Raw genomic sequence first — 27046 nt, forward strand, 5'->3', positions numbered from 1 at the left:
AGTAAATCTAATGAAGTCTGTAAATGTATGTGTATGTGAATTAACTTATTTTAAATTAGTCTAAACTTGTAATTACTTTGGCATGTTCTATATCCTTGTAAAAGGAGATCTACGGATAAATAAAGCTACTACTACTACTACTACTACTACTACTAGGGCACGGTTGATTTCCTTCACCATCCTTGACACCCTCTGACCCTGTGCTCCGTCTCTAATGATCTTTATGTCTAACAAACGTTAAATCCAAACGTCCTTTCTATAACTTTCTAGCAATGAATAAATCACAATAACCACAGTAAACCAATGAAATTGCTTCACACATCAGAATTTTGTGCTGATTACTCTTCTTTAACTTAATTTAATTGGCGTTTGCTATAAGTATCATGCAGCCAGCGCAACATTTCATTAGCACTATCTGCTGACTCTAAGTAAATTGTATTAGCATATACGGAGTTGATAACTATTTGTTGTAGCGGTCAAATTATTATTGTTCTGGTAGTGGTGGAATTATTATTCTTTTGCCGTTTATTACTTATAGTTTAACCTGCACTTGAGTGTGATTTTTGCATAAAAAATAAGGGATTGGGAGTGCCAGTTTCAAGAACGTTATCAAATTGTCACAAACACTGGTTTTGACAAACCAAAATTGGAAAACATTAGCGTACGAGGACCTGAGAGTAGTGAATTACAGGGCCACAAAAAACATAACACTTCATCCATAAAATATAAAAGTTATTTAAGAAGTTGTGATCCATACCAATCCTAACTGAATGTAAGAAAATGAGTAATAAACAGTTAATATTTTCAGTTGAGGCTTGACAACATTACCTTGCGTAGACCTTATGTCTAAAAATAATTTCAGCGAAACACAACTTGAATTCAGGCAGAACACACAGAAAAGATTGGAGTTAACACATGTCCCAAAAAGACATCAACCAACACTAAACATTTAGTTAACATCAGTTAACACATATAAGCGTAGCAGATCAGAACAGTCAATGCGCAGTGGTAAAACAATTTAAATTTTAACCTTTAGGTAAATCGGATAAATGTTGTTTGGACTCTTTAAGTACAGTACAAATAACTTGTTCTTTTCTCTAAAAAATGTGTAAATAAAATCTAAACAACAACGGCACATGCCGTCAACTACAGCAGGTATTACGTGTTTCAGCGTTTACCATTATCAGAATTCCTGGAACTTCAAATAACAGGTGGACATAAATAATAACTACATGTTGCTGTCGTAACAAACATGAGCAGCGACCTGCCCAGCATTTTGCAGACCACGCATATTTTTCAACATGGAAGCATACTATCTTAGTGGCTTTATGTCACAGCTGTGATGATTTATTTGACGTCCAAAAGGGCTTGATTATTGACTTTCAGGCCAAGAGTCGAAGCATTTCCGAAACGTCCAAGTTTGTACACTGTACACGTGCCGCAGGCCAATACGGTGCTATCCAAAACTGGCGCTGAGACAACTGTGGTATACCAAGGGCCATAGATGACGCAAGGGCGATGGACGTGCAATTGCTGGGCAGCTAATCGCCCAGATGAACCAAGGTGCTACTTCCAGTGTCTCCAAAACAACCGTAGAGCGAACATTGCTGAGCCTGATTCATGGACCCATGCTGACTCTGTTCTTCGACGGCGAAGGTTGGAATTTGCATACCGAAAGTGCAACTGCACGTCCACTGAGTTTCTGTATGTGGCCTTTTCAGATGAATCGTGTCGGACGGAATGTCATCGGTGTGTACAGAGTGAAACATCTGAAAGCAAACACCCAGGAACCAGGAGGGAGCGTTATGGTCTGGGAAATGTTTTCTTGGCATTCCCTTGGTTAGCTCGTCGTTCTAGAAGGCACAATGGAGCAACGGAAGTATTCATCTATTCCTGGGGAACATGTCCACTCCTAAATATAGTTTGTTTGTGCTCAGCGCCATATCATCTACCAGCAGGACAATGCAACGTGTCACACAGCTCGTAGTGTACCTGCTTGGTTCGAAGAACACAAGGATGAAACTTCCTGGCAGCTTAAAATTGTGTATGCCGGACCGAGACTCCAACTCGGTTCGAGTCTCGGTGCGCTACACAGTTTTAATCTGCCAGGAAGTTTCACATCAGCGCACACTACGCTGTAGAGTAAGAATTTCATTCAGCACCAGGATGACTTTACCGTTCTCTCCTGACCGTTAGTACTTAAGTATCGATTTTTATGGTTACAATTTAATCTAAAAATTTTAATAAATTTTTTTATAAAGTTTAAGCAGGCACGTTAAAAGGCACTCCATCACTTTAGAAGTGTGGAAGAAGTCTTGTTTCGTCTCATAATATTTCATTAATAAGTAAGCAGCACATTTTACTGTCTTAACCAAAGAGGCCCGCATGTTGATACTTTGGGATCCACTCCGTCTGGCCTGGCGTGTCTCTCTGGCTTAGACGGACAAGTGACACGTTTCACGACAGCTTCTTCTGTTTGTGTCAACCGTTCAGACGGCTGCCTGTGAGTATTCGTTTTCTGAACTCGCTTGGGACACAATCCACGTTTTTTGATTGCTCGAGTTGCTGCTACCTCTGTTTTGCGACCTGGTGTTGGTTCTGTTCGATCATGGTCCCAGGTTAGTATTCCACGCAATGCTGCAGCAAAGCTATTGGTGAGATGGCCTGATGTTACTGTCTTGAGCAGTGCACTGCAGATGTAATCCGCTACATTCATGTGGGAAGAGTTGTTTCCCGATGTCACGGTTACACACTACAATTCTCTTTCCATTACTTGTCTCTCCAATTTAAAAATGGAACTTACTTTCTTGGTGTACGGGTTGAGCTTCATGTCCACTTCGTCCAGAAAATCCATACATGATATTGTTGTCCATAATCATGTTAGATTCCAAAACACTCTCGTTCAGTAGCGGGTCACTTCGATTCTTTCAGTTCAAACGTCTATGTCGATTGAGGAGGTGCAACGTACGTCTGCGTATTCCCCAAAAAAGTGGTTTACTAATAGAGCAACTTATTAACAAATCAGGTGTCTATGCGCTCGTTTCATTTAAAATCTTCTTTGGTACTTTTGGAACGATGTGGCTATAAAAGCTCACGGTCTACAAAAAGCCACATAATGATTGTATCCCCTGTTTAATTGAACCAGGAATCGTAAACATCTGGTACATTGCACATCACCACAGCAGTTTGCGTAACTAGTTTCGTAGCAGACTAACGACAAATGCAGAATCAAAGGCAGCGCACGCTGCAGATCAACGTTAACGTAATGCTCAGAGGAAAGCTCTACTTCGTGTGTTCAGAGGCGGCGTTTTTGTATTTAAATGAGGTTCAGGGTTTTTGAGACCATACAAATTGCCCATAACATGTGCATTGCACGGAAGATCGCCTGTAAAGCAAATTCCATTATACTCAGCGTATCATAATCTTCGAATCCCTCTCCCCCCTTTCATTCTATTTCTTTCTCCTTGCAGTGATGAATGATTACTCACTTCTGAAACAATTGAGTAGGCTAGAATGAAAGTTTCACTCTGCAGCGGAGTGTGCGCTATTATGAAACTTCCTGGCAGATTAAAACTGTGTCCCGGACCGAGACTCGAACTCGAGACCTGTGTCATCGCGGCAAGTGCTCTACCAACTGAGCTACCCAAGCACGACTAACGCCCTCACAGCTTTACTTCTGCCAGTAACTCGTCTCCTACTTTCCAAGCTTTACAGAAGCTCTCCTGCGAACCCTGCAGAACTAGCACTCCTTTCTTTCAGGAGTGCTAATTCTGCCTGGTTCGCAGGAGAGCTTCTGTAAAGTTTGGAAGGTAGGAGACGAGGTACTGGCAGAAGTAAAGCTGTGAGGACGGGGCGTGAGTCGTGCTTGGGTAGCTCAGTTGGTAGAGCACTTGCCCGCGAAAGGCAAAGGTCCCGAGTTCGAGTCTCGGTCCGGCACACAGTTTTAATCTGCCAGGAAGATTCAATTGAGTAGGCTTTCCGTTGCGGTCTCGAAGGCTATCCATTGTCCACACATAATCTACATGCAGATGATTCGTATTCTTTTGGTTGAATAGTTAATTTTTAAAAAAGAAAACAATTGGCTTTCAAGTTGCGTCTTGCCTTTAAGTGTTGACTTCCTGTGGACACGTACATTTGTCATTTCTGTCTTGAACAGTGTTTTTAAAGCTTCTTTTTTCACTGAATATTTGATTATGGGTCGACGGCTGGTGCATTTGCATATACTCTAAATTTATTCAAGGAAAAAGCTTCACAAAGTGAGCAATTCAGTAACGCGATGGACCACGTATGACCCTTATGCAAGCAGTTACTTGGCTTGGCATTGATTGATAGAGTTGTTGGATGTCCTCCTGAGGGATATCTGTGCCAAATTCTATGCAACTGGCGCGTTAGATCGTCAAAATCCTGAAATTCTTCGAGGGCCGTTTCCATAATGCTCCAAATGTTCTCAATTGGGCAGAGATCCGGCAACTTTGTTGCTTTGCTCGCCAAGGTAGGATTTGGCAAGCAAGAAGACATAGAGTAGAAATTCTCACCGGGTGTGAGCCGGCATTATCAAGTTGAAATATAAACCCAGGACGGCTTTCCATGAAGAGCAATGAAACGGGGCGTAGAACATCGTCGGCGCACTGCTGTGCTATAAGTCTGCTGCAGGTGATGACCAAAGGGGTCCTGCTACGAAAAGAAATGGCAGCCCAGGCCATCTATTCTATTTTTCGGGCCTTATGGCGGGCGACAGGAAGATTAGTATCCCACCGCTGTCTGGGGCGTCTGCAGACTCGTCTTCGACCCCGAATCTTATTGACTGGGGTAGAACTGTCTTCAGTGAGAAGTGCCGCTCTGAATTCAGCCCACATGACCAGCGAAGATGCATCTGGAGATCGCCCGGGCACCCGTGGAATATCAAGCCTACTTTCACCCACCATTCGGCCCGCCAACAAGGAGTGACGATCTGGGGTAGCATTTCTATTCATAGCGGGATCAATTTCTCTTGAATAAATCATGGAGTTTTTCTGAAGTTGAAATCACTTGCTTGTCTGCACAGGTACATCACATCACATCATATCTACCGATTCCTATCTCATTCGGATAATTCATTCTTGGTCTCTCTCTCTCGCTCTCTCTCTCTCTCTCTCTCTCTCTCTCTCTCTCTCTCTCTGTCTGTCTGTCTGTCTGTCTGTCTCTCTTTTTCTCTGTCTCTCTCTCCCTCTCTCTCTCTCTCTCTCTCTCTCTCTCTCTCTCCCCTCTCTCTCTCTCCCTCCCTCTCTCTCTCTCCCTCTCTCTCTCTCTCTCTCTCTCCCTCCCTCTCTCTCTCTCTCTCTCTCTCTCTCTCTCTCTCTCTCTCTCTCTCTCCTTGTTTTTCTTTTTCTTTTTTCTTTGTATATTGGAGCGTTGGGGAGGGCCTATGGCTTTCCTCGGCAGCAAGCTGGACAGGTGTTTGCCAGCCCATGTGCCAGGTGACTTGTTTGAGGGCGGCATGTTAAACGTCTCGCCTAGCCGATATATTACAATGTTTAGGTTACAATCTCCTAACATCTTCGTTTCGTTTCAGTAACTTAGTGGCTCTTTCATAGTTTCTCTTCTGTAAACCTGCCGTCCTACAAATATTCACAGTCATAATAACTCAAGGAAAGGATGAATCTATCAGTGATATTGCTGTTACACATTGGCAGTTGTTAAGAACACAGTAATAACTTTTTAGCTCCACGTTTTTGATTCCTTTCACAAAATGTCAGCGACATAGTTGAGCGGACTAGTGAAATACTTATCAGCCGATTTTACGAAAACTATCTGGCGGAAAAATTTGATCCTTCCACAGCTTACAGTATGATGTCTTCGCTCAATAAAGAACTTAATTCCTTTTTGTCATTCGTCTTAGTTACCGTGTTGCATCTCGTTAAAAAAAATTTCGGTGGAATTTTAAGATTTTTGTAGAGATAAAGACACATTGCGTAGGCCTTGCTTATGGTTGGTGTTATGACATTGATTGCAGTGTATGGAATATAGCTAACATTTCGAAATTGTATTTAAATCTGAGAGCAGAGTGATATATACCACTGTCCTCAAGATAGAGGTTTTTATATCTATGGGAGGGTTGCGTGTATTGTGCCAAGTGTTCTGGCCATGCGCGACGTGAATCATGTAATCATAATACCCACCGTATTTCATAAACGATTCAACATTCTGAAACGAGTCTCATTTTGTAAACGATAGCATGCAAAGAGGTGCGCATATTGCCGTATGATACATATTCGAACTTACTTTATCTATCCAGATGTAAACGTAACTACAATTTTTTTCTGTCGAAAGATGTACTTGTTTTAACAGTATTTAATGTCTCGTCAGAAACGAATATTGCGGCATTGCACATCTTAATATTTACGATATTCGATGTGGGATATTCAGCTTTAATTGAAACATTTTTGTGGGAATATCACAAAATTTAGACGCTAAGTAACTAAATCTTTAGTTATTTCAGTTTCCATCGAGATCATTTGTTTATTTACAACCGGTAGAATACATTATAAATACCTGCAAAGACAGCACCTTGCCAGCTAGTCTCTCCAGCAACACCACTGCACAGGTCCTTACGTAGACGCAGCTGATAGTTTACTCCAGTTTCTTTTATGCCGTGACGCCATGTACCAGATGTAACTGCCTGTCACCATCTCCATGATTTCTTCCTCTGCACAGCCACAATGACGTGCCACTTTCTCAGTCAAAAACGGAGATGAAAACAGCAACACAAATAAGATCATAGCAGCAAATGCACACAGACCGAACGATGGAAAGCTGCTGAGTATTCAGCGTGGACATGTGGGTGCTTGGCTGCTGTATCTGGCCACTAAGTACCTCGTTTGTCAACGCGTCCAAAGTACGCAGAGACCGAACGGGTGGCCGAGTCAACACGACGAGAGCACTAAGACGGCAGTAATGGGGTGCGGGTGTACACGTGTAGAACCCCTGGCAGAAGGGTCAAAGGCGCGTGTAAATGCGTCCTCAGCGCCTGTGGACAGCAGCAGCGGCGCGTTGGCGCGCGTTAACTCGTCCAGAACAGTCAAAAGCAAACTGTTGTTGAGTAGTGCAAACGAGTTGGGAAGTCTGTAACGCCTGAGTTGTGGTTGCGACGTGGAAGTTTCTATGATGGAAACTCATGCTGAGGTAACCTATAGTCAGTTGCAAGTCCAATCTGTAAATTACGAAGTTTCTACAGGAGCAGGATACAAATTATCGGCACAATGCTAACGGCACCTCTTCCATCGTATAACTTCCTAACCTTCCTTCCTTTCGTTGCATGCTCGAGTCTGAAGTAATCTGGGCCAGCGTTCTTTGCATCTCTAAAATGTTATATTTTTCTGAGTAAAAGTTGACAACATTTATTAAAAAAAATAGAGTATACTTAGTACTTAACTCCCCTCTGAACAGCTCCGACATTTGACACATTTTGTGACTAGTAACAACTTAATATCAAATCCCACTTCCAAGAAGTCCCAAATCCATTTCACTGAGCAATAAATGTGGAGGGCGAGTGGCTGTCAAGCGGTTGGACATTGTATTATCTGACAGGACGCTGGCTCCGGAAGTAGACCTGCTGACTCCCCAGTTGAACTCCCAGCTGATTCTGCATTTTTGCTCCGCTGTCGTCGGGCCGTGCATCGCCTGTAAATACTCGGCGGGAGAAGGATACTAAACAATTTTTTAATTCCTCCATGTAACCGCGCTGAAAAATAGTGAAAAATAGTGCGGTAAGGGCGGTGCCCTTTCTGTAACATGGTGTCGTCTCGCCTCATATGCCTCCTGCACAGGCAAACCCACTCACTCTGTCGTGTCGCTTAGAGCTAATGTACCCCCAGGATACTGCAGAGTCCTTGGCGTTGAGATGGAATCCAGAGGAAGTTCACCGACGGTCTGTAACTCCGCACCTCAACCTCTTCTTGCTTTATGTTCCGAAGATGTACTACGATTTCCATCCGTATTGCTAATGTATTAAGAGCTAACTGCACACTTCACAAGTCAGGCAGGATGAAGTGCTCCTGTCGGACAATGAACAAGAAAATCATTTCAGTCCAATGTAGAAATGGAAGGTCTTAAATTCTGAACAGTTAAGACTTGATATGACGTCAAGTTATTGCAATAAATTAGGATGCAGCAAATCAAACACCTTTTATGTACACAGTGAACTCGTCCTGTTATTTTAGAGTCCTCCTGACGGTCTCTCGGTGACATCAAACGCAGTCTCCTCCTCTCATCAATGTGGTAGCTCCTTCTTACACTACACTACCCCTTCTGATACTGGGATGTTAGGTGACTCTCGCGGAAGTTGTGTTAGCTTTACTCAAGACGAAGCCGCGTCTAACGAACAGATTTTCCGTTATATTGAGGCTTGCCTGTGCAACGTCGTCATTTTACTTTAGAATCACTGCAGAAAGGGTATTAAATGATTTGAAGCAGTTTTCACAGCAGCAGTTGAAATAGGACGACTAGAAGCTGACACACAACTCAGTTGCAACTAAGGGTTGCAAAACCTTCTTTAAATAAATTATTTCAGTGAGACTGATGCTGACGATATATAGCGTTTTGCAGCATCGTTCCCAGTACCGATCGCGTTCCTCTGGTCTGGAGCCACGTAGAAGTCTTAAACCAGACGATCAGACGATTCTGTAATGATCCTGGAAGAGGATTTCTTCGCCTGTGACATCGGATGGAGAACTGTATGAAATTTAAGTAATATTTCAAACGATGCACTGTACTGATCACTGCCTTATTCTTTTGCGTGGTGTCAGTATTCTATAGGTATACACTATTTTCCCTTATATTTTGGTATGCTTATTTTATTCATGGCAATAGACGTATATTTGTTCTATTTTGCTCTACGGTAGATCAGATGATGGCGGTCTGCAAAAACTTGTAATCTACGTGAATAAATATAGTGCTATCAAGAGAGTTAATTTTGTGTAAGTTTTTTTTAACACACCGCGGGCCACTTGTGTATTGTGAAAATACTATCACAATGGGAAACACGATTCAAGCGCGCAATCAACAAGCTGTCAGCGTCTGCAAAAGCTAAACAACTCCGAAAAGATGACGAATGCAAATACAAGGCAGGAAATAAGCTTACCCATAGCCAAAGGCCTTGCGTGATTGAATACAACGGTTATCGTCATATCAACGAAGTTAAGCAATGCCAGGGGTGGCGGGTACTTGGATGGGTGAACGCGCGAAATTGGCAATTTACCCTTTGCCTCTCCGGAAAACGGGTGGAGGGGTGGTGGGGTATTGTTCCTGATTGCTAGACTTCGCGCCAATGTCCTGAATTAAGTTGCAAACCTCTTGTAGTGTCTTATGCATTGACGGCACGTGACACTTTCGACTGTGATTCGTCCGTCGGAGGGGGACGTAATATAATACGGAACCTCGCTCAATATTTCCATTCACTGAGCTAGCCATCGGCTTTCCACAGCAAGCGAAGCGCGCCCAAATCTTAGCATTCGTCTTTTTACGATTACGTATTCCCTCGCGAGGCTACATACAGGTGCCAGCCCATAAATATAGCACCAATGATTTTATATCAAAGACCTTATATCGACAACCTGCTAACGTGACCTCCAACCGTTCTTGACTTGATATGAAGTTAAAGAAAATCCATTAACCACAAGAATGAATTAAACAAGAGTCCTACTTTATGACATCACAGTACCTCATCCTGTTGTCCACTGAAGGGACCCTCCCAATGGCCACGTCGCCACGACCACCTCTCGTGCCACGGAAGGACTGCTTGCGCAACGAATATTTTAAAACGTCCAAGGTATACAAAGCTTTCCACGCACTGGAAACTTGGTGTACCCTTCGAGCCAAGAGCTTTTACTACGGGCTAACCTACCAGGAGTGGCAAATCAAATTCTCTATGTGGGTTCCACGCATGTCGGTATCACTCGACCCCCTGTCCCCTGCGCAATTCTCCGTTTCGAGCTTTATGAAAGGCGTGATTCTTAATGTATTAAATGCAGATGAAACCTTAGCTAAAATGTTATTAATATAAATTAAACTTAAACAAAATTATATAAGAAATTTGTGGAGGGCAGAAAAATTTATATAACACTAATTGTAAAAAAAAAAATGAATAAATTCTGCTACGGTGGAAACAAGAAAGATCATGACGGGCGAAGCAAAGAGGACATAAAAAAGCTGACTATCAGAGCTATCAGAGGCAAACAACTACACTATCATCCAATGTCGATCTTAATTTAAGGACGAAAGTTTTGGGAATTTACTTCCGGAGCACAGAATTGTATGAAAATGAGCATGAACTGTGGGAAAAACGGAAAAGAAGAGATTCGAAGAGTTAGATATGTGATGCTGTAGAATGGTGTTAAAAATTATGTGGAATGATAGTAAATGGGGAGGGTCTCTGCAGAAGCGGCGAGGGAAGGTACATATGGAAAGTAATGACACGAAGGACAAGATGACAGAACGTGTCTGAAGACCTCAGGGAAACCATTCCAAGCTACTTGACGGGTCTGTAGAGGGCAAAACCTGTAGGAGGAGACAGATATTAGGATACATACAACAAATAATTTGGAACGTTAGCTGCAGCTGCTAGCCTGCGAAAAAAAGGTCGACACAGGAGAGAAATTCTTGGCAGGCCGCATCAAACCATTCGTAACAATGGTGACCCCAACCAAGGGCTGGCGTAGTTGCTACGCTACAAGTTGCAAGACTTTTTCAATCTAATAATGAATTTAAGTAAATTGCACGCAGTTGTCTATATTTATTTTATTTTTACAACCGGTTTCGATTATCGCGCATCTTCACGATATAAAAAATCATATATTAGTTCATATATTAGTTACATGTGTCGCCAAAGTTGTGAAAAACTGGCTAGACACTTAACAAATGATTATTTATATTTCGAACATAGGGTCCAAAAAATAAATCAAGTAGATTTGTCTACTTTGAGTACTATATCTTCCGAAAATTTCCTCCTCGAGAAGGGATTTGAAGCTGGTAGCTCAAGTTTTGAGAATAAGTATTTACTACTCTGACTCAGTAGCCAAGTGGTCAATGCGACAGACCCTTACCCAGGTTACCCAGCTTCGATTCCCGGTACCGCCAGGTTTTTTTCCTTGGTGGGAGGACTGGACCGGGCTGCACTCAGCATCGTGATGCCATTTGAGGATCGAGAGGTAGCGGCTCCGATGTCGGAATGTCGACAACGGCCGGCAGTGTGGTGTGCTGAACCCATGCCCTCCACACCACTTAAGGTGATGAATGACAGGATGACACGGTGGTCTGTCGCTGGAATTTCCTTTCCTTTATCCATTAAAGACTTAAGAAAACAATATAGTAAAGGAATCGTCAGCTCTTCACATCATCATCATCACTTACCAGCCCCATCGCAGTCACCATGGTCGAGGAATCGCGCCTAGAGATAAGAAGCTACTGACAAGAAATCTACCGTACAGAATGTGGAGTTGCACCATATCTTCACAACATACATCATCGTGTTCAAAGCTTCTGCATGGAGAATTCTACCACTGTTTGCTTGCCTAAAATGATCCCTGGCCTTAACTTAGCATTTCATTAATTTCGCAGTATCTTAAATTTTCAAGAATTGTAGAGTTCATCTGAAAACGTGTCAAAAAAAGTTTGACATTATTATACGTGCCATAGTTATGCTGTAACGTGTATCGTTATAACTTTACTGAGTCTGCATGACTACCTATAATGCACTGATGATAGATGCGCTGTTAGCTGAAAGCTAGATCTGCAATAAAATGCAGATGATGTTACGACCGATCCTGACCTTCTTTTGTCTTGAAGAAAAAGTAAAAAAATACATACTTATGAAATTCTGAAACCTCGGGGAAAGGTATCTATTTTGTCAACGTATTGAAAAACTACTTAAGAATAACGATTTATTTGTACAAAATATCGTTATTTCAGATACATCAACGTATAGTTAACTTCTGTAGTCATAGCTTTTCTGTGGTGTCATTGGTCATGGTTAGCACACACTTCATATGGTCGCGAATATACGCTTTCCCAAGTCGGAGCTTCCCTTTCAAGTAGCTACTCATAACGCTGAGTACACCTTGCTCCAGACCTCCCACCACAGAAAAATCCTTGACGATACCAGAAATCTGACCCTGGCCTCCAAGTGGAATTCTGAAACGCGACCACTCTCTTTCGTAAGTATTAGCTTTTGTGCAAATCTTTGAAGTACAAGGAAGTTAATGAACTTTACAAATAATGAAAAATGTTCTACCATCCACAGTCTAATAATTAACTATCTGTGGTAATTTGCGAATGCAATTATTCCACAAACACGGTAAAAATAAGGGATAAAAAAGAGAACAAAAGTCCACCACAGTCCGGTGTATTATGCTCATTTGGATGAATGCGCGCAGCGGACATGCAAATATCTCAGGAGTTGCCAAACATGGTTCGTAGTTTTGGTTGCTGAATTTGTCCTCTATTTTGATTTCCAATAAAAAATTTACTTCGATGTGAAATATGACTTTCAACATGTAAAAATTTCTGATTTTAGTTTTTCTTATCATGTTTATAGTATTCCACCACATTGCAGTATTCGTAATCATCATTGCTGTCCAGTCCTCTAATACAAACAACTTGCGCAGTTAACCAACCGTTTTTCTTCTGGCAAAGATTAGTCAGTCCCTTAATGAAACATCATAGCGCATTTCTAAGAACAATTATGGATTACCTTACGAACTCATCCACATCGGAAGTATAAATATGCATCATTCATTGCTGTTTGCTGATATAGTATTACTAAGCATGTGGATCGTACAGCAGTTGTAAACACTTTGTCACAGGTATTCTTCCAAATTTATTCCTGCCTCTAGCAGGAGTCTATGTTCATTCTGTTCGCCAATTTAGTTTCTTGTAGTGAAACGTGTAGTGTAGTGTATCATGTAGTGTAGACTCTGCTGTGTTATCTATATTTCTGTGTCTTGATTCAGTTAAACAAGTTCTTCCATGATTCGGCGTGAAATTTATTGACATTACATTTGCATAAAGATCTAGACTCTTTTGTTTGTTTATGCAATAGTGCCGTAAGGCTTCTGGGATTCAGCTGAGATAACCTAAAATGTCCGTTCAGTCATTTGATTTTCTATTGTTATTGATTGTCATAAAAATGAGCAAAGGATTATTATTGCATAACAAAGATGTGAGCTGTTTTGCTGTGCCAAAAGTTTTATTACTGAAGTCATCTTTTCGGCCTAAGATTACAGGTTATGTGAAACTTGTAAGTATCTTTCATTCACTGAAGGCGAATGCAGGTAAGGTTCATATGACAAAATGGCCTGAAGTGTGTGTGAACCCCGCTCCTTCGAGTGACACTCTATTATTAGTATCGGCATAAACCCCGTTGCCCCGGCTCAAAACACTGATTAGACTGCACTATCGATTGCTGCCGAAAGCAGTATCAGTGGAACGGAATTAAAGAAGTCAAAATTATTTCTTCTCATGATTTCCTTCTCTTATCTCTTAAGGGGTTACTTATCGCACCCTCTAAAATTTGCTGGAAAAATATTTACTGCCTTCAGCCACGTCAGAGCTAGAGTTTATTTTAACGTCAGAGATATCTGGCTGCATGATAAGCTACAACAGTTGATAAGTGCTGTTTAAGTAGCGCCATTAACTCTTCGTGTCAGACAAGTATAGATGCGGTAAATTTCTGTTTTGTTATCCGTGTCTCCCCGGTTTCCTCCAGTAGTTTTGAATTAACTCCTACCAAACGGACAACATCTTCCTCTCTGATACAATTAACAATGAAATTATTCAAGTGATCTTTTTATTAACTTTAGATACAGTCGCAAAAGAGGTTTACAATTATTATCGGTTGCAGCGGTGAATTTGTGGTTTTACATTGTAATTTTAATATTTTTAAACTTAATATCATTTCAACACACAAGTGACGAATAGTAACAATACATGCGGTTCACATCAGTACGTCATGGATGAGATACGTCAAACAAGAATACGCAACATACTAAACCAGATAGCAACATCTGTGGAATGTACTTCAGTTTCTAGAGCTTTGTCTCACTCTAAAACTCCGCAAGTCACCTTACGGTATATGGCCGAGGTTGCTTCGTGTACCACTGTCACTTTCCTCTGTTTCTTTTCCAGTCACAAATGGTTCTCAGAAAAAACGATTGCTGGTAACGAATGTCTGTCATTTTATTTTCCTGGTCTTTTCCATAGTGGAGTAATTTTGCTCTGCTATATTTAACTATCTTGATGCACATGTCACTGGGAGTTCCTTACCATCCACCCTTTGCCTGGGAATACATCCGATCGCCAATTAACTTGCATCACACCTTTTCAAAGTTCACAAGCCCCAATACTGGAATCAATGTTAATGCCTGTTTTAAATTATCATACGTACTCTGACAGTCAGCAGACAAACAGTTTAACAGCTCAGCAATTTCAGAGAAAAATTTAACAAATTTCCGATAATAATTACAAATACTGAAAATGATTGAAGCTGTTTTGTTGTTGGTGGTAGCAAGTAAACATGTCCCGCATAAAAGAAATGTGGATCGGTTTTCTCACCTTCTTGACTAATTATGAGTCCCACATAACACACCTACATCACTGCAAAGGGATATTTATCTGCACTCAGTGTCAAAGGTGAGATGTACATATCCTCCTGAATGCCTCCTCCCATCGGTGTACATGTTCCTCCATGATTTTAGAAAACGCAATTATGTCATCAGGATAAACCATACACTGTTTAGGTTTTAATCCTCTAAGTACTCTCTCCAGCAACCTATGTATAGTGGCTAGCGCTTTTTTGAGACAAATGGCATTCTACAATATTAGTAATGACACCATGGGACTGTAAGTGCGGTCTTGGGCCGGTCTTCTGGAACTACTTCCAACAGGAGATAAACACTTTTTAAATCCATCGTAAAAGAGTATTTACAACAATTGTTCAATGTCTCTGTTATGTCTTATATACAATACACTCTAGTGCTAGTTCCCACATTCAGATAACTGCAGTTGTAGCAACACTTACACTTTCCGGTACCATCTGGTACAATTACAATACAATTACAACCAGTGCAACCCATGAGCTGTCACTTAATTTAATAAGGTTGTCACGCACCGCTAGTCGATAAATACCTCCATTATTAATTGCAGATATTTTGGGACTGTGTATAGTTTTCTCAATACTGGAGCATTATTCCCCATTGGCACCTGTATTGGGTGACTGATATCACTGGTAATGGACTACTGTCAGGATTAAACAGGTAAGTAAGTCATAGTAACAAAGCTTCTATTGCTGCTCCATCATTTTCTTCTAAATACTTCACCTGTTCATGGAATTCAGATGCATTGATGCTTTCCTTGTGACAAAGATCTCCACTAGACATATCCAACTCCTCCTCTTCTAGGATATCAAAGTTGGCAATTATTGAACCCTTTGGCAGACTTGCTTTGTCCACGCTAAAATTATCTTTGTTCCCAGGAACATATACTCACTATCTATTTTCCGAACAAGAACTATGCTTCAGTGTGCAAAACAATGAACCTATCTAGCTCATCATTACATCCTAATGACTCTACAACATATAATACTTCTCTTAGTAGTTCTCACACTCGCCCAGACTAACTTCTCAGTACCTCCCAGGTCTTTATCATGTGAACTGATCTGTAGTGCGCACATCTGCATTTCATTTGGTACCACCTTCATAATTGGTGAACCTTACCAGGCGATAAAGATCTTGCAGTCGTCATGCCCTGTGGAAACAATGTCCGATTGAGTTCGATTGCATACCGCAAAAGGCCAATTTTTGCGTGATGCTTATCTAGAAAGTGAACTCCAAGGATCACACAGTACCTCTCGCCTATAAGTGGAAGCTCCATATATTTCTGAAATCTTCCTGTGTCAATGCTAAAACTGAGTTCCCAACGATTTCACATCATTGTCATCCACCCCACGTAGTTTGTATCATGGAGACTTAAATTTCTTCCTACCTAGGAGAGCCAGATTAACGACCCACAAGTGGCCCTGTGTACGCCAAAAACATGTTCTGTTCCATTTAATGTGTCTCACAAGCAGCATTCCGCCTTTGCATACGTTTTTGCAGTATTTAGTTTTACGGTGGGTGCTATTTGATGGTTGAGGCATTCCCTTTTCCCTTTAACGGACGACTGTCTTGATGCTACTTATCCTGTTTCCTACTTCGCCAGTCACACACCCGTTGCCCTACTTCCCTGCATTCGTAGCATTGGGGTTGGTGGCATTGCTTCTTAATATGGCCAGTAAGACCACACCTATAAATTTCAGCCTCATGTAGTAACATCAGTTTTCTGAAGTCGTATGGTAATTCTAATAGCAATGGCAAAATTATTCAGGTTTTTCATTCTGATTCTTCTCGATGTATAAGTTGGAAGCACCTGCAAAAACACATCTCACTCGGGTTCTCTAAAAATGGAGCTGCTTACCTCTTCAAAAGCTCCAAGCGACTAAGTCCCTTCGTGATTGACTTGTTGCTCCAAAGAAGCTCTAGGATGATTAGGTGAGCAGAGGCTTAGCTGACATGGGCCTCACTTCTTGACAGGATGGCTGAAAGATAAATATAACTTCACCAGAATAGAAGTGATATTTATGCAGGATGGGCTTATGTGCTCTGCTATGATTAGGCAACAATGACTTAATTCGCCATGCTTTTCTCGTTTGTTGTCTGTTGTAAGGTGACCAAACTCCAGCTTTAAGGAGTGCTGGTGGGATTAATCTGCAGAGTCAGTGTGCTGAATAGTTGTTGTTGCATCAAATTATGGCTTTCTTACTACGATCAGTGACCATCAAGACGATGACTCTCTGTCGCCATTATATCATTCTGTTATGTTGCTGGTTTGGGTGCCCAGTTCATTCTCTGCATCATAATAGCTTCAATTTTCACTGCTGCACCATTAGCGGCTCTTTCTAGCTTGAATTCCGCGTGACTACTAACCCTTTCCACCCTTCCTCTTGTGCTGATAGGAAAACCTTTGCAGTTTTTTGGGCTGCAGGAACTATTCTCCAGTCAATTAGACTTCTAAACTAAACTTTCAGTTTTCTCTGTAGAAAAACGAATGAGGTCTATACTGGTTCATAACGGCATTGTACCTCATTCTCTACATTAATGGCATATCACGTAGACAGTGTCCGGATATGGAGGCTTCTGCAGAAGTGGTTAGAAAGAGGGTTTGCCCTTCAGTTCGAATGTGGAATCCGACGTCACTTTTGGTTTACTTTCCTCCATTTTTTTCATGAGTCTTCTGACGGGTTTGGTGCATCCCAGCATGAAACCATCTCCTGTGCCAACCTATTCATTTCATAGTAGCACTTACATCCAATGTCTTCAGTTGGTCATTGTATTCTGATCTCAGCCTATCACTACAGTTTTTGCTCTCTACAGCTCCCTCTAGTACCTTGGCATTATTCCCTGTTATCTTAACATAATGCCTTTCTACTAGATGTTTTCCACACATTTCTTTCCTCGCCGATTTTGCGGGAACTTCCACATTTCGTATCTCATCATTTCATCCAGTTTTTAACATCTTGCTGGGCCGGCCGGAGTGGCCGAGTGGTTCTAGGCGCTAAAGTCTGGAACCGTGCGACCGCCACGGTCGCAGGTTCGAATCATGCCTCGGGCATGGATGTGTGTGATGTCCTTAGGTTAGTTTGGTTTAAGTAGTTCTAAGTTCTAGGGGACTGATGACATCAGAAGTTAAGTCCCATAGTGCTCAGAGCCATTTGAACCATTTTTTGAACATCTTGCGATAACACATTTCCTTAAGCATTTCATTTCCCTTCTTTCTGTATGTGTGGTATCGTCCATAGGTCGCGGTGCCACAATAAAGTCAGCAATATCGATATCACAAACGTTAGTGAGGTATCGCTGCAATCTGTAATGACACATGGGAGACACACCTGAAGATCACTCCTCCCATCTCATGATAGCAGTGCTATGACACCAGAAGTCAAAACAGAGCCTAGAACAGAAGCACTCTGCCTGACACAGTTCGTGCCCGTAGCTGAAGCAGTCAGCGTCATCGAGTTTGAATAATGAGCGGTTCAAAATCTGAGGTGGACACGTACTTTTGTAAATGGGTAACATTGTACTTCAAGAGAACAGCTTGTTAACATGTGTGCCAAGTGATGCATTAATAGCCAGTGACAGTTGTTAATACTCTCCCGTCCGCACGTCTCGTACAAATTTATTCGCTTGGCGCCGGCAGCGCTAATTCGGATTACTTGGCTTGTCGCCGGCCGCTTGTAACCTTTCCGTTGATGACAAGCTTCAAACGCATTGACTTTTGCGCGCTTTAATTTTTCCGGAAATCCTCTATTTCGCCGTTTCGTTCCACAAACTCGAATTTTCTTTTCATGTAACTCCTCTGCAAGTTCTATACTGTTATAATAACTATCCATGTAGAGGTGATGCCACATCCCATCAGAAGGCGTCAATAGTCCCATCACTGTTTTTGCTAAAGTTGTCCAGCGCCGGAATATATCTTGAATGAGGAAATGTATCCCGCACTCGAATCACACAGCATCCAAATGAGTATGCCATATTTCGTAATTTTCGACGGATTGTAAACTTTAAAATTTAGCTGTACACGCCACGGTATCATTTCTTCATCAATTGAGATGTTTTCACTTAGATTAAACGTCTCTTTAAACTTTTTAGAAACATAATCAATTATGAATTGCACTTTGAAAAGCCGGTCGGCATTATCCGGTTTATTGTTGTTGTCGGAAAAATGTAAAAATGATAATATTTGTCTGAATCGGTTGCGGGACATGGTTTTGAGAAATATCGGTGTGTCTATCGACGGATTCGTTGACCAGTAATCATCGATCCTTGCTTTTTTTTTTACAGTTCCCATAAGGATAGCAAGCACAAACCATTTTCTAAGTTCGGGTCCCGTAACGTCGAAAAAAAATGGTTCAAATGGCTCAGAGCACTATGGGACTTAACATCTGAGGTCATCAGTCCCCTCTAACTTAGAACTACTTAAACCTAACTAACCTAAGGACATCACACACAGCTATTCTCGAGGCAGGCTTCGAACCTCCGACCGTAGCGGTTGCGCGGTTCCAGACTGAAGCGCCTAGAACCGCTCTGCCACAACGGCTGGCCGTAACATCGACAAATTCGGCATTTTTTTTATCCAGTTTCCTTCTATTGCAGTTTTGACTGTAATACTTGTTGGTTTCGTTGCTAATATATTCAAATAGATCGTTCCCAATATATAATTCTACGATATCCAAGACGCTCTGTGTATCTTTGGGAAATATGTGTGGACCCGGAGATCCTTCAAATTTATTATTGGTTCTCAGTAAATCATAGTCTGTCTTCTTCGTCTGATTCATCCGAATCAGTTGGCAACCGTAGCGTTCGCCGAATTCTTCTTGGACGTATTTCGCCATCTTCCGACGATTCTGCTTCACTTTCATTTTTTGATATCCATTGTCTTCTTTACAATCGGTCAAGTCGCCCGGAAAGTCAGACAAGATGTCCGCGCATTCATCGTAAATAATCTCATCGTCTCTTTCGTCTGCCATGACGAAAGTCCACAATTACTTATAAAAACAGAAAACCTGTTGACGTGTGTAACTTATTGTTGCCTAAACAAAACACTGATAGAATGAAAAAAATATTAAAATGCTGTCACCGGCCACTGCGCGATACTATGCTCACGACACCACTGTGCTGTCACCGGCCACTGAGCGATACTATGCACACGACACCACTGTGCTGTCACCGGACGGCGAAGTGTTAATTATCAAGTACTCCTGTGGCATAGGACTGTGTTAAAGTTAAGTAAATCTTTTGTTAATAACCATCGACGTAGACATATCCGCACCAGCTGCAGAGCGGCAACGTCGCACCAACACTGTGGACGAAGCTGTTACCTCCGTTACGACCAAGCAGATAAGATAGCGGCTATCTCGCGTTATAATGGTACTGTGTCGTCCAGTACGCTTTCGGCGTTGTGCCCTATTCTAGCGGCAGTGTCATGAAATGACAGACCAACCATTATACCCCGTTCGAAAGCACTCACATGCCGACATTCCACCCTGTCATGTAGGCGAGGCAAAGTGGCGCTTCTCACACGTTTCCACCTCGTATGACAGTCCGCCTGCTTAGCTGGGTGGTAACGTGCTTGCCTCCTATGCAAGCGGGCCAGCGTTCGATTCAAGGCGACGTTGGAGATTTTCTCCGCTCGTGGACTGGATATTGTGTTGTCCTCATCATCATTTCATCCTCACCAGCGGCGCGCAAGTCGTCCAACGTGGCGTCGAATGAAATAAGACTTGCAATTGGCGGCCGGATTTCCTCAAATGGGGCCTCCCGGCCACGTATGACGGCTTCGCACCGACTGAGCGTTGCGCAACACTGACCTGTCCGGTCACACAAAAGAGTGCGCGATTAGGCCTGCGTGCACACCACCACTGCCATTTAAATCACTTTTACGGTTCCACTGTTCTACACGTCCTCTTACCTTATACTACTTCTGCGTGTTTTACTTTTTTTTAAAAGTAGTGTAGTAGGTCAACAAAAAACATTTCTCATATCTCTTAGTTTTATTCAAGAGAATGACAAAAATAAATTGAAGAATAAATCTCTCACTACTCTTACACAACTTCTTTCGTGGGATCAGTTTACTGTTCAACTCCCTGTTCTGTTGAGGAAGAAATGGCAACATTGTCGACAGGTCTTTCTGTTTTGCAACTGCTAAATTGAGCTGGTCTTTCAAAGTAAGTACGATATCGCATACATCAACCTTGGTAGTACCTGTTTTGAATATAATGACATTTTTCGCTTCTCTGTTTTAGAGTAATAATTTATAATAGCTGTTTGAGATGGATCACTATAAAATGGTTTGATTATGCCTGCATTGACAACAATATTTGAGCAGCATCTTTAAAATCGAAGAAATCAGTTGCATGCATTGGAATTACGCGGTACGGTATCAGAGCTTTAGCTGATTCAATAAACTTGGGTAAATCTTGCGGAAAAAATGTCTTGCATACCTTCCTTCTTTTCTGCATAATTGCAAAATCTTTCTCGTAGTTCAAAAACTTTGACCCTTCGCCTAAAACTTGTGTGTTATCTCTTGAAACAATCCCAGGCTAGGGGGAGGCCTTGACACATGGCACTTGGAACTCCAGAGGCAAGCACTGCTTGGCACAAAGACTATGCGCGATCTAGTAATGAATTTTTAAAACATAGTCTCCGTGACTTGACGCTTGGAACAAATGCAGGGACATGCAACAATAGCAATAAAACCGCGTTCGTGAAAAAAGTCGCACTTAGAATGTACGCATTCCCACTCTTTATATGTTTTCATATTCCCACTCTCTTATAGATCATGTGAATTGTCCTTTAAATCGATAATGCTCGGTTGGTTTGATCATTAGGCGTATCAGAGGACAGGTTGAAGACGTTAACTGCTCGCATCTGAAATTTCCCCACTACTTGATTTATAATCTAGCCCATTATCAATTTTTTTCAAAAATTGTTAAACAGGTATCATCGTACACTTTTGAGGCAAAATCATACTGCGATCGTCCGATTCTCTCAACCGTACAACATGAAGCAGTCACTCATAATGTCGAAAGTTCGCAGTCGCTCATTGCCGTATGGAAAATTTCGTGATGGAAAGCTTCCTTATAGGCTACTTACAAGGAACGCCTTGAGTGAGAGCTCTAAAAAGGCCAATGATTTTTACAGCATTCGACGCCCCACATATTATCTGCTACGCAACCACAATATTAGCTGCTAATGGCAACAGGGGGTAGTACTGTAAGTATTCAATGGACATCAGAGCATGAGGCTACAGAGCGTAGTTGAACTGCTTAATCGACGGACAACTTTCAACAGTGATACAGTGCTAGTGGTGTTGACACAAAGCAGAACAATGGCAAAGATGAACAAAGCAAATATTCCATTATACCTACAACTACAGATGCCAAAATTGACATTTAGTCAGAAAGGGACCCAAGGAATTTCGCAGAGTGGGAAAGAAGTGCAGATGAAAGATTAACGTTTCTGCAAGATGAGTCAATGGACTGTGTGGTGTCGTACACGCTCGACTGTGCGGACAGCGTACATGTGGAGTACAGTGATGACAATACGTTCTTAACGAATAAAAATTATATTGAAACAGGTGTCGTGCAATGTAGTTCGTTATCCTTGTCAGACAGTGAGCCACAAATCACGTCTCTAGTGCAATGCAGTAAAGGACAATCGCTGTCCAAGGAGCGGGTGCTAAACATAACTTGATGCGCATCTTAATGCGGGTGACCTTGAACGGGACTTAGTCGCTGGCGAGGCTGCCGCAACGACGCGATCTCTAGTATTTACTTAGATCGCGTTGCGCTATAATTCACTTCCGGTTGCGCAATAGGCGCTGATAACGGACTGTTTGCGGCCGTTGCCGTTAATTTTTCTGGAGCAGCCGCACGTGCAGCGGCATGTTAGGGTGATGTTTTAGAGCCTCAATAGAATATATATATATATATATATATATATATATATAAAACAGATTTCGAACAAATCCGCAATAATGTGACCGTGTAGTGCATGAGAAAAACTACGGATATTCAAGGGAGCACAAGGTGCATTTGTTACAAAAACTCGTGTTTGCCAGTTTCAAGGATTCTCGATACAATTTACAGGATGCGTATTATACTGAGCTACTACGTTATGCACATCATACTGCACGCGACTCAGATTGCAGTGATTTCAAGGGAAGCAGTGGATACTTGCACAACGTCATCCAGTGCTACAGAACTGAAAGTCGTGATATAACGAAATTTTAAACAAAGCATCAACTGGATGATGCACAGCGAACTGCAGAATCAGCTCGCAAATTTGTACGTGAGATAAACAAACTTATCCCATTGTTCAGTAAGGAATTTCTTTTCAACTCTGGTCAATCAGGATTTGAGGACGAAATACATATGAAAGAGCCCTGGAAACTAGAGGTCCCAAGAGACTTGAATCAAGGTCAGCAAACATCAATGCCTTAACGCATTCCTATACGATTTTCCGACTGTTCACCTAGATTATAAATTAGCTAAAAGGTTATTTATTGTGCTGCAAGAGTTGGAGATGCTCTGGCCCCTACGATTATTTCTCGTGTTCATGATCTTGCAAGGACAGCAGGAAATATTTACGTCACAGCAAGCAAGAGTGGAAAAATTGTAAGAACTACAGCTATGGTACGAGCATTCCTTTTGGTCAGCAGCTGGTCGAAATAACTTGCCCTTGCTTGATTCCTGATCTGCGTATAAAAATCATACTCCTTTAGAGCAAACCATACCTCCTGGAAAGTGAGTGACACTGTGATTCATACCACCTTGAAAAACTTTAGCCACTGGATATTTGTTTTCTCTGTGCCTATAAAACATTTTATTGCACTATCTTCAGCTATGCCTTGAAGGATAGCACATTTCACGATACGTTCAATGACAGACTGTTTCGCATTCGGGTGCATGCCATCAAATTCCATCAGTTGTCATCACCCACTACACTAGTATGACTCCATAGGCATTCTTTAAGAGTGGTTACCTAGCAGAACGACCCAAGGAGATCGCCTTCGATCCAGATCATGTGAACCTTTGTGATCACTGTGCAAGCTAGCTTTTGGTGGCGGCAGTTCTCTGTCTGCCAAACGTCTAAAAAGTCGTAACCACCATACCCAAGAGGTGCCACATTTATCGATAGCGCAAGGAAATCTGACATAACACAGTGGCCCGGTGTGGATCACCCCTGAGTTGGCTAACTAGACATAAATTTAATTTAATTACTTCAAACCCACAACAAAATAAATGATGTCGTAGGAAATGAGAATGGGTGTTGTTGAAAAATTAATAACAAGGACCTACGGTATCACAAAGAGATTTATTAACTAATATCAAGATCTAGAGAGAATAAACATAGAAACTTCAACTGTTTAACATTTATTAACACGAACTCAGGTTGGTTGACAATAGACTTGGGGAACCTAACTGGAATTTACGTGTAAAGGAGGCTGGCTACAGTGAGTGGAAGGTTGCCAACCTAGGCAAGCATACTCTGCTGTATCATTCCACTGATTGGTCTCTCATGTCAAGATACAGTTACGCATGCAAAGGCGCTGGGAGTAACTACTGCGAGTACAAGGCTGCTATGAAAACAGATGGTCGTTGAAACAATTGGTAGGCTTCTGAATTTGCCGAAGCTGTGCAATGTTACCGATATAGCCGCTGAAAGACGAGACACTGACGTCAGCATGTGGGCGCTGCTGAAGCATCGGACGGCGGCAGATGAACCCACGTCCCCCAGTGATTGTCACACGTTCACTAAAATATAAAGTTTCGCCCTAATATCTGGACGTCTCTACAACTAACTGCTCTCTCCCTATAAACGGAAGAGCTCTAGCGACTGTACTCCACGACGGTCGAGAACTAAGTCCCCCTCTCCCTTTTTCTCAAAACCTTCCAAATAAAAAGCCATTCCCTCAGATGTTCTCGAATAGACCTATCATGGCCCAGCAGTGGTTACCATGCCAATAATATTTTCTGGCAAGGAGACCCAATCTTCCTCAACCAATCACTACAGTGCAGTACACATTCTGTTCTCCGAAAAAACAGCACACAGTGCCTAGAGGTCCTGCAGCCAAACCCCGGCGCATTTCACAATATGAGGGAAGCTTACTAGTGAAAACAAGATCCGCCTCGTCTGTAAAACGATTTGGTGGGCGCCGTTTTGGCGGGGCACGACGGCATCTTAGAAATGCGACATCTGGAGACATTCGTCGTCCCAAGATATGCTGTTCTTGTAATAAACACATTATCCGGGCGCCAGCCCGACGCCGCTTTACCTGAACCCGCACACGGAACAAGGAGACCAGACTCCTACACCACGTCCACTCACTAATAAAGCGATCAGACCGTAGCCAGGATGCCCGGCGCCGCCAGTTTTTAAAGAAGTGTCATTTCGCATTCAGCCACGACGTTCCCATCCTCTTGCTTGGCCACTAGCGGAACAAGGCCGGCCTCCAGAATGGCGGCCCATAAACCACTATCCTGTAGGGCCCATGGCCCGTTTCGGTGATTCCAAAGGAATCGAACGGCTTGTTTCTCGGGGCAAGTTTTAAAGCTACCCCTAATGAAATGGTCACCTCCGGCATCCAAAAATCTATCTCTATAGCCGAGTTTAATTCCACTACTGTTACTCAAGTAATGTGAGATCAATTAGTGGTTTACACTAAACCTAATAGTCCATCAGATTAATATCAATCAGGAGAAATTTCGATATACCAAAGCCGAATGAAATTGCATAAAAATCACCGAAACAAAATGACAGGAGAAGTGCCTGACGGGTATTACCACAGCACTGCCCTGCCCAGAAGGCACCGCCATCTATCAACTGTGTCGAACCATTTTTCATTCTGTGTTCATGGTGAAGTTAATCACTTGTTTTAAACATTTCTTGAATGTTGACGATGTCCATTTTGTGAAATGTATACACACTTCCCATAGAAGGTTGATCATTGCACTTCCTGGACACTCATTTTTTGTCGCCCTGTTGATACACATGGCGAGTCATTACCATCTAATATATTTCCTGTTATAATTGTTTAAACAAAATTTTCAAACGATCCTTGCTAAACACTGAACTTGCGACGTCGCACTTAAGGGGTTCCTTGAAGGTATATCCTCATTCCAAGTCAAATCAGTGCATGTTGTTACTTGGACTTCGCAGTCCAAACACGGAAATCAAACATGGAAAACGCTTACTCGGACGTACTTGCTGTTAATATCAGAAAATTTATTGATGATGAGAAGGAAACAGGAATAGTGCTGATAGAAAAGGCGACGCAAGCAAAATATTAAGTTGTGTTAGTTGTTGATGTGTAAGTTATGGCAGGAAGGACACGATGGTGAGCGGTATGGGATTCCCAAGATATACCCCGAAGAAGAAGAAGAAGAAGAAGCAAATCACACACAATAAACATCATTCATGATATAAACAAATATATTATTAGCCAGCAGTTTCTGCAATATTATGAAAAATGCAAATAAATACCAAATTTGTAAAAAATCACAGCTTTGGTCATACAGAATTAGTCTTCGACATGTAATGTTTCTTATCCTATATCGACTACTACATTACTGAATCAGGCCATTTATCGGATGCTGCATTAAATTTTTTGGTACGACAGGTACTTTAATAAAAGCTCTCTCGCTGAAATATCGATAGATGATACTCATAGACAAAGAAACAATTATCAATATACTATCTTAGACATTTACACCTATGAAATTTTATAACCTTCGTTTTATGTTCTCGTGACTTAATAAAGGAAAGATAGGATCTGTTATGAACTGAAATTAAAACCAAGTTTGCAAAATGTAAATATATAAAAGTTCTATTTGGAGAAGAAATTTAGCAGTGGCTAATACGTGATTTACTTCGATAATGATTACATCTCATGTAAGAAACTGCAAACACTATTAAAATTACTACAGAATACCAATTGATATACAATCTGATGAGACATTTAGCTCCAAAAGTAATATATTTGTAAAAATTTATTACCTTTCGATAATTTGTAGCTCATTAGAAAGCTTACTGGATGGAGTACACACAATGCACTTTAAATTATGCCAAAACTGTTGTACTGGGCTAAAATACATATATTAAATACGTAAATTGCTTAGAGGACAAAGTTTACACAATGGACTATAAATTATGCTGAAACTGCTGTACTGGGTTAAAATAAAAATATTACATACTTAAATTGCATCTCAGATCGAAATTCTAGAAGACACTACATTCTACTCGAATTCTTTTAACACAGCAGCAATGTATGAAACCTGGAAAGTCATTTCCAGAGAAAAATAAAGAGTAATGCCGCCTTTACTCTAAAAAAATATGATTGAATAAGTGGTCTCTAGTGTGGGGAGGATTTGCAGTTGATAACGCAACATTAAATCGATTTTTTACGTTTCATTTTGCATTAC

General features: G+C 41.6%; 1 protein-coding gene across 1 annotated transcript in view; it reads left to right on the plus strand.

Annotated features, from left to right (window-relative positions):
• The first annotated feature begins 5404 nt into the window (after positions 1–5404).
• The window catches only part of LOC124796001 (Kv channel-interacting protein 1-like), a 238147-nt gene continuing 216505 nt past the window's right edge, over positions 5405–27046 (plus strand). Inside the window, exon 1 of the mRNA XM_047260084.1 lies at positions 5405–5456. Coding sequence (XP_047116040.1) covers positions 5405–5456 — 52 coding nt within the window. The remainder of the gene's footprint in view (positions 5457–27046) is intronic.

The sequence above is a fragment of the Schistocerca piceifrons genome, chromosome 4, assembly GCF_021461385.2.
Source record: "Schistocerca piceifrons isolate TAMUIC-IGC-003096 chromosome 4, iqSchPice1.1, whole genome shotgun sequence".
NCBI lineage: Eukaryota > Metazoa > Arthropoda > Insecta > Orthoptera > Acrididae > Schistocerca > Schistocerca piceifrons.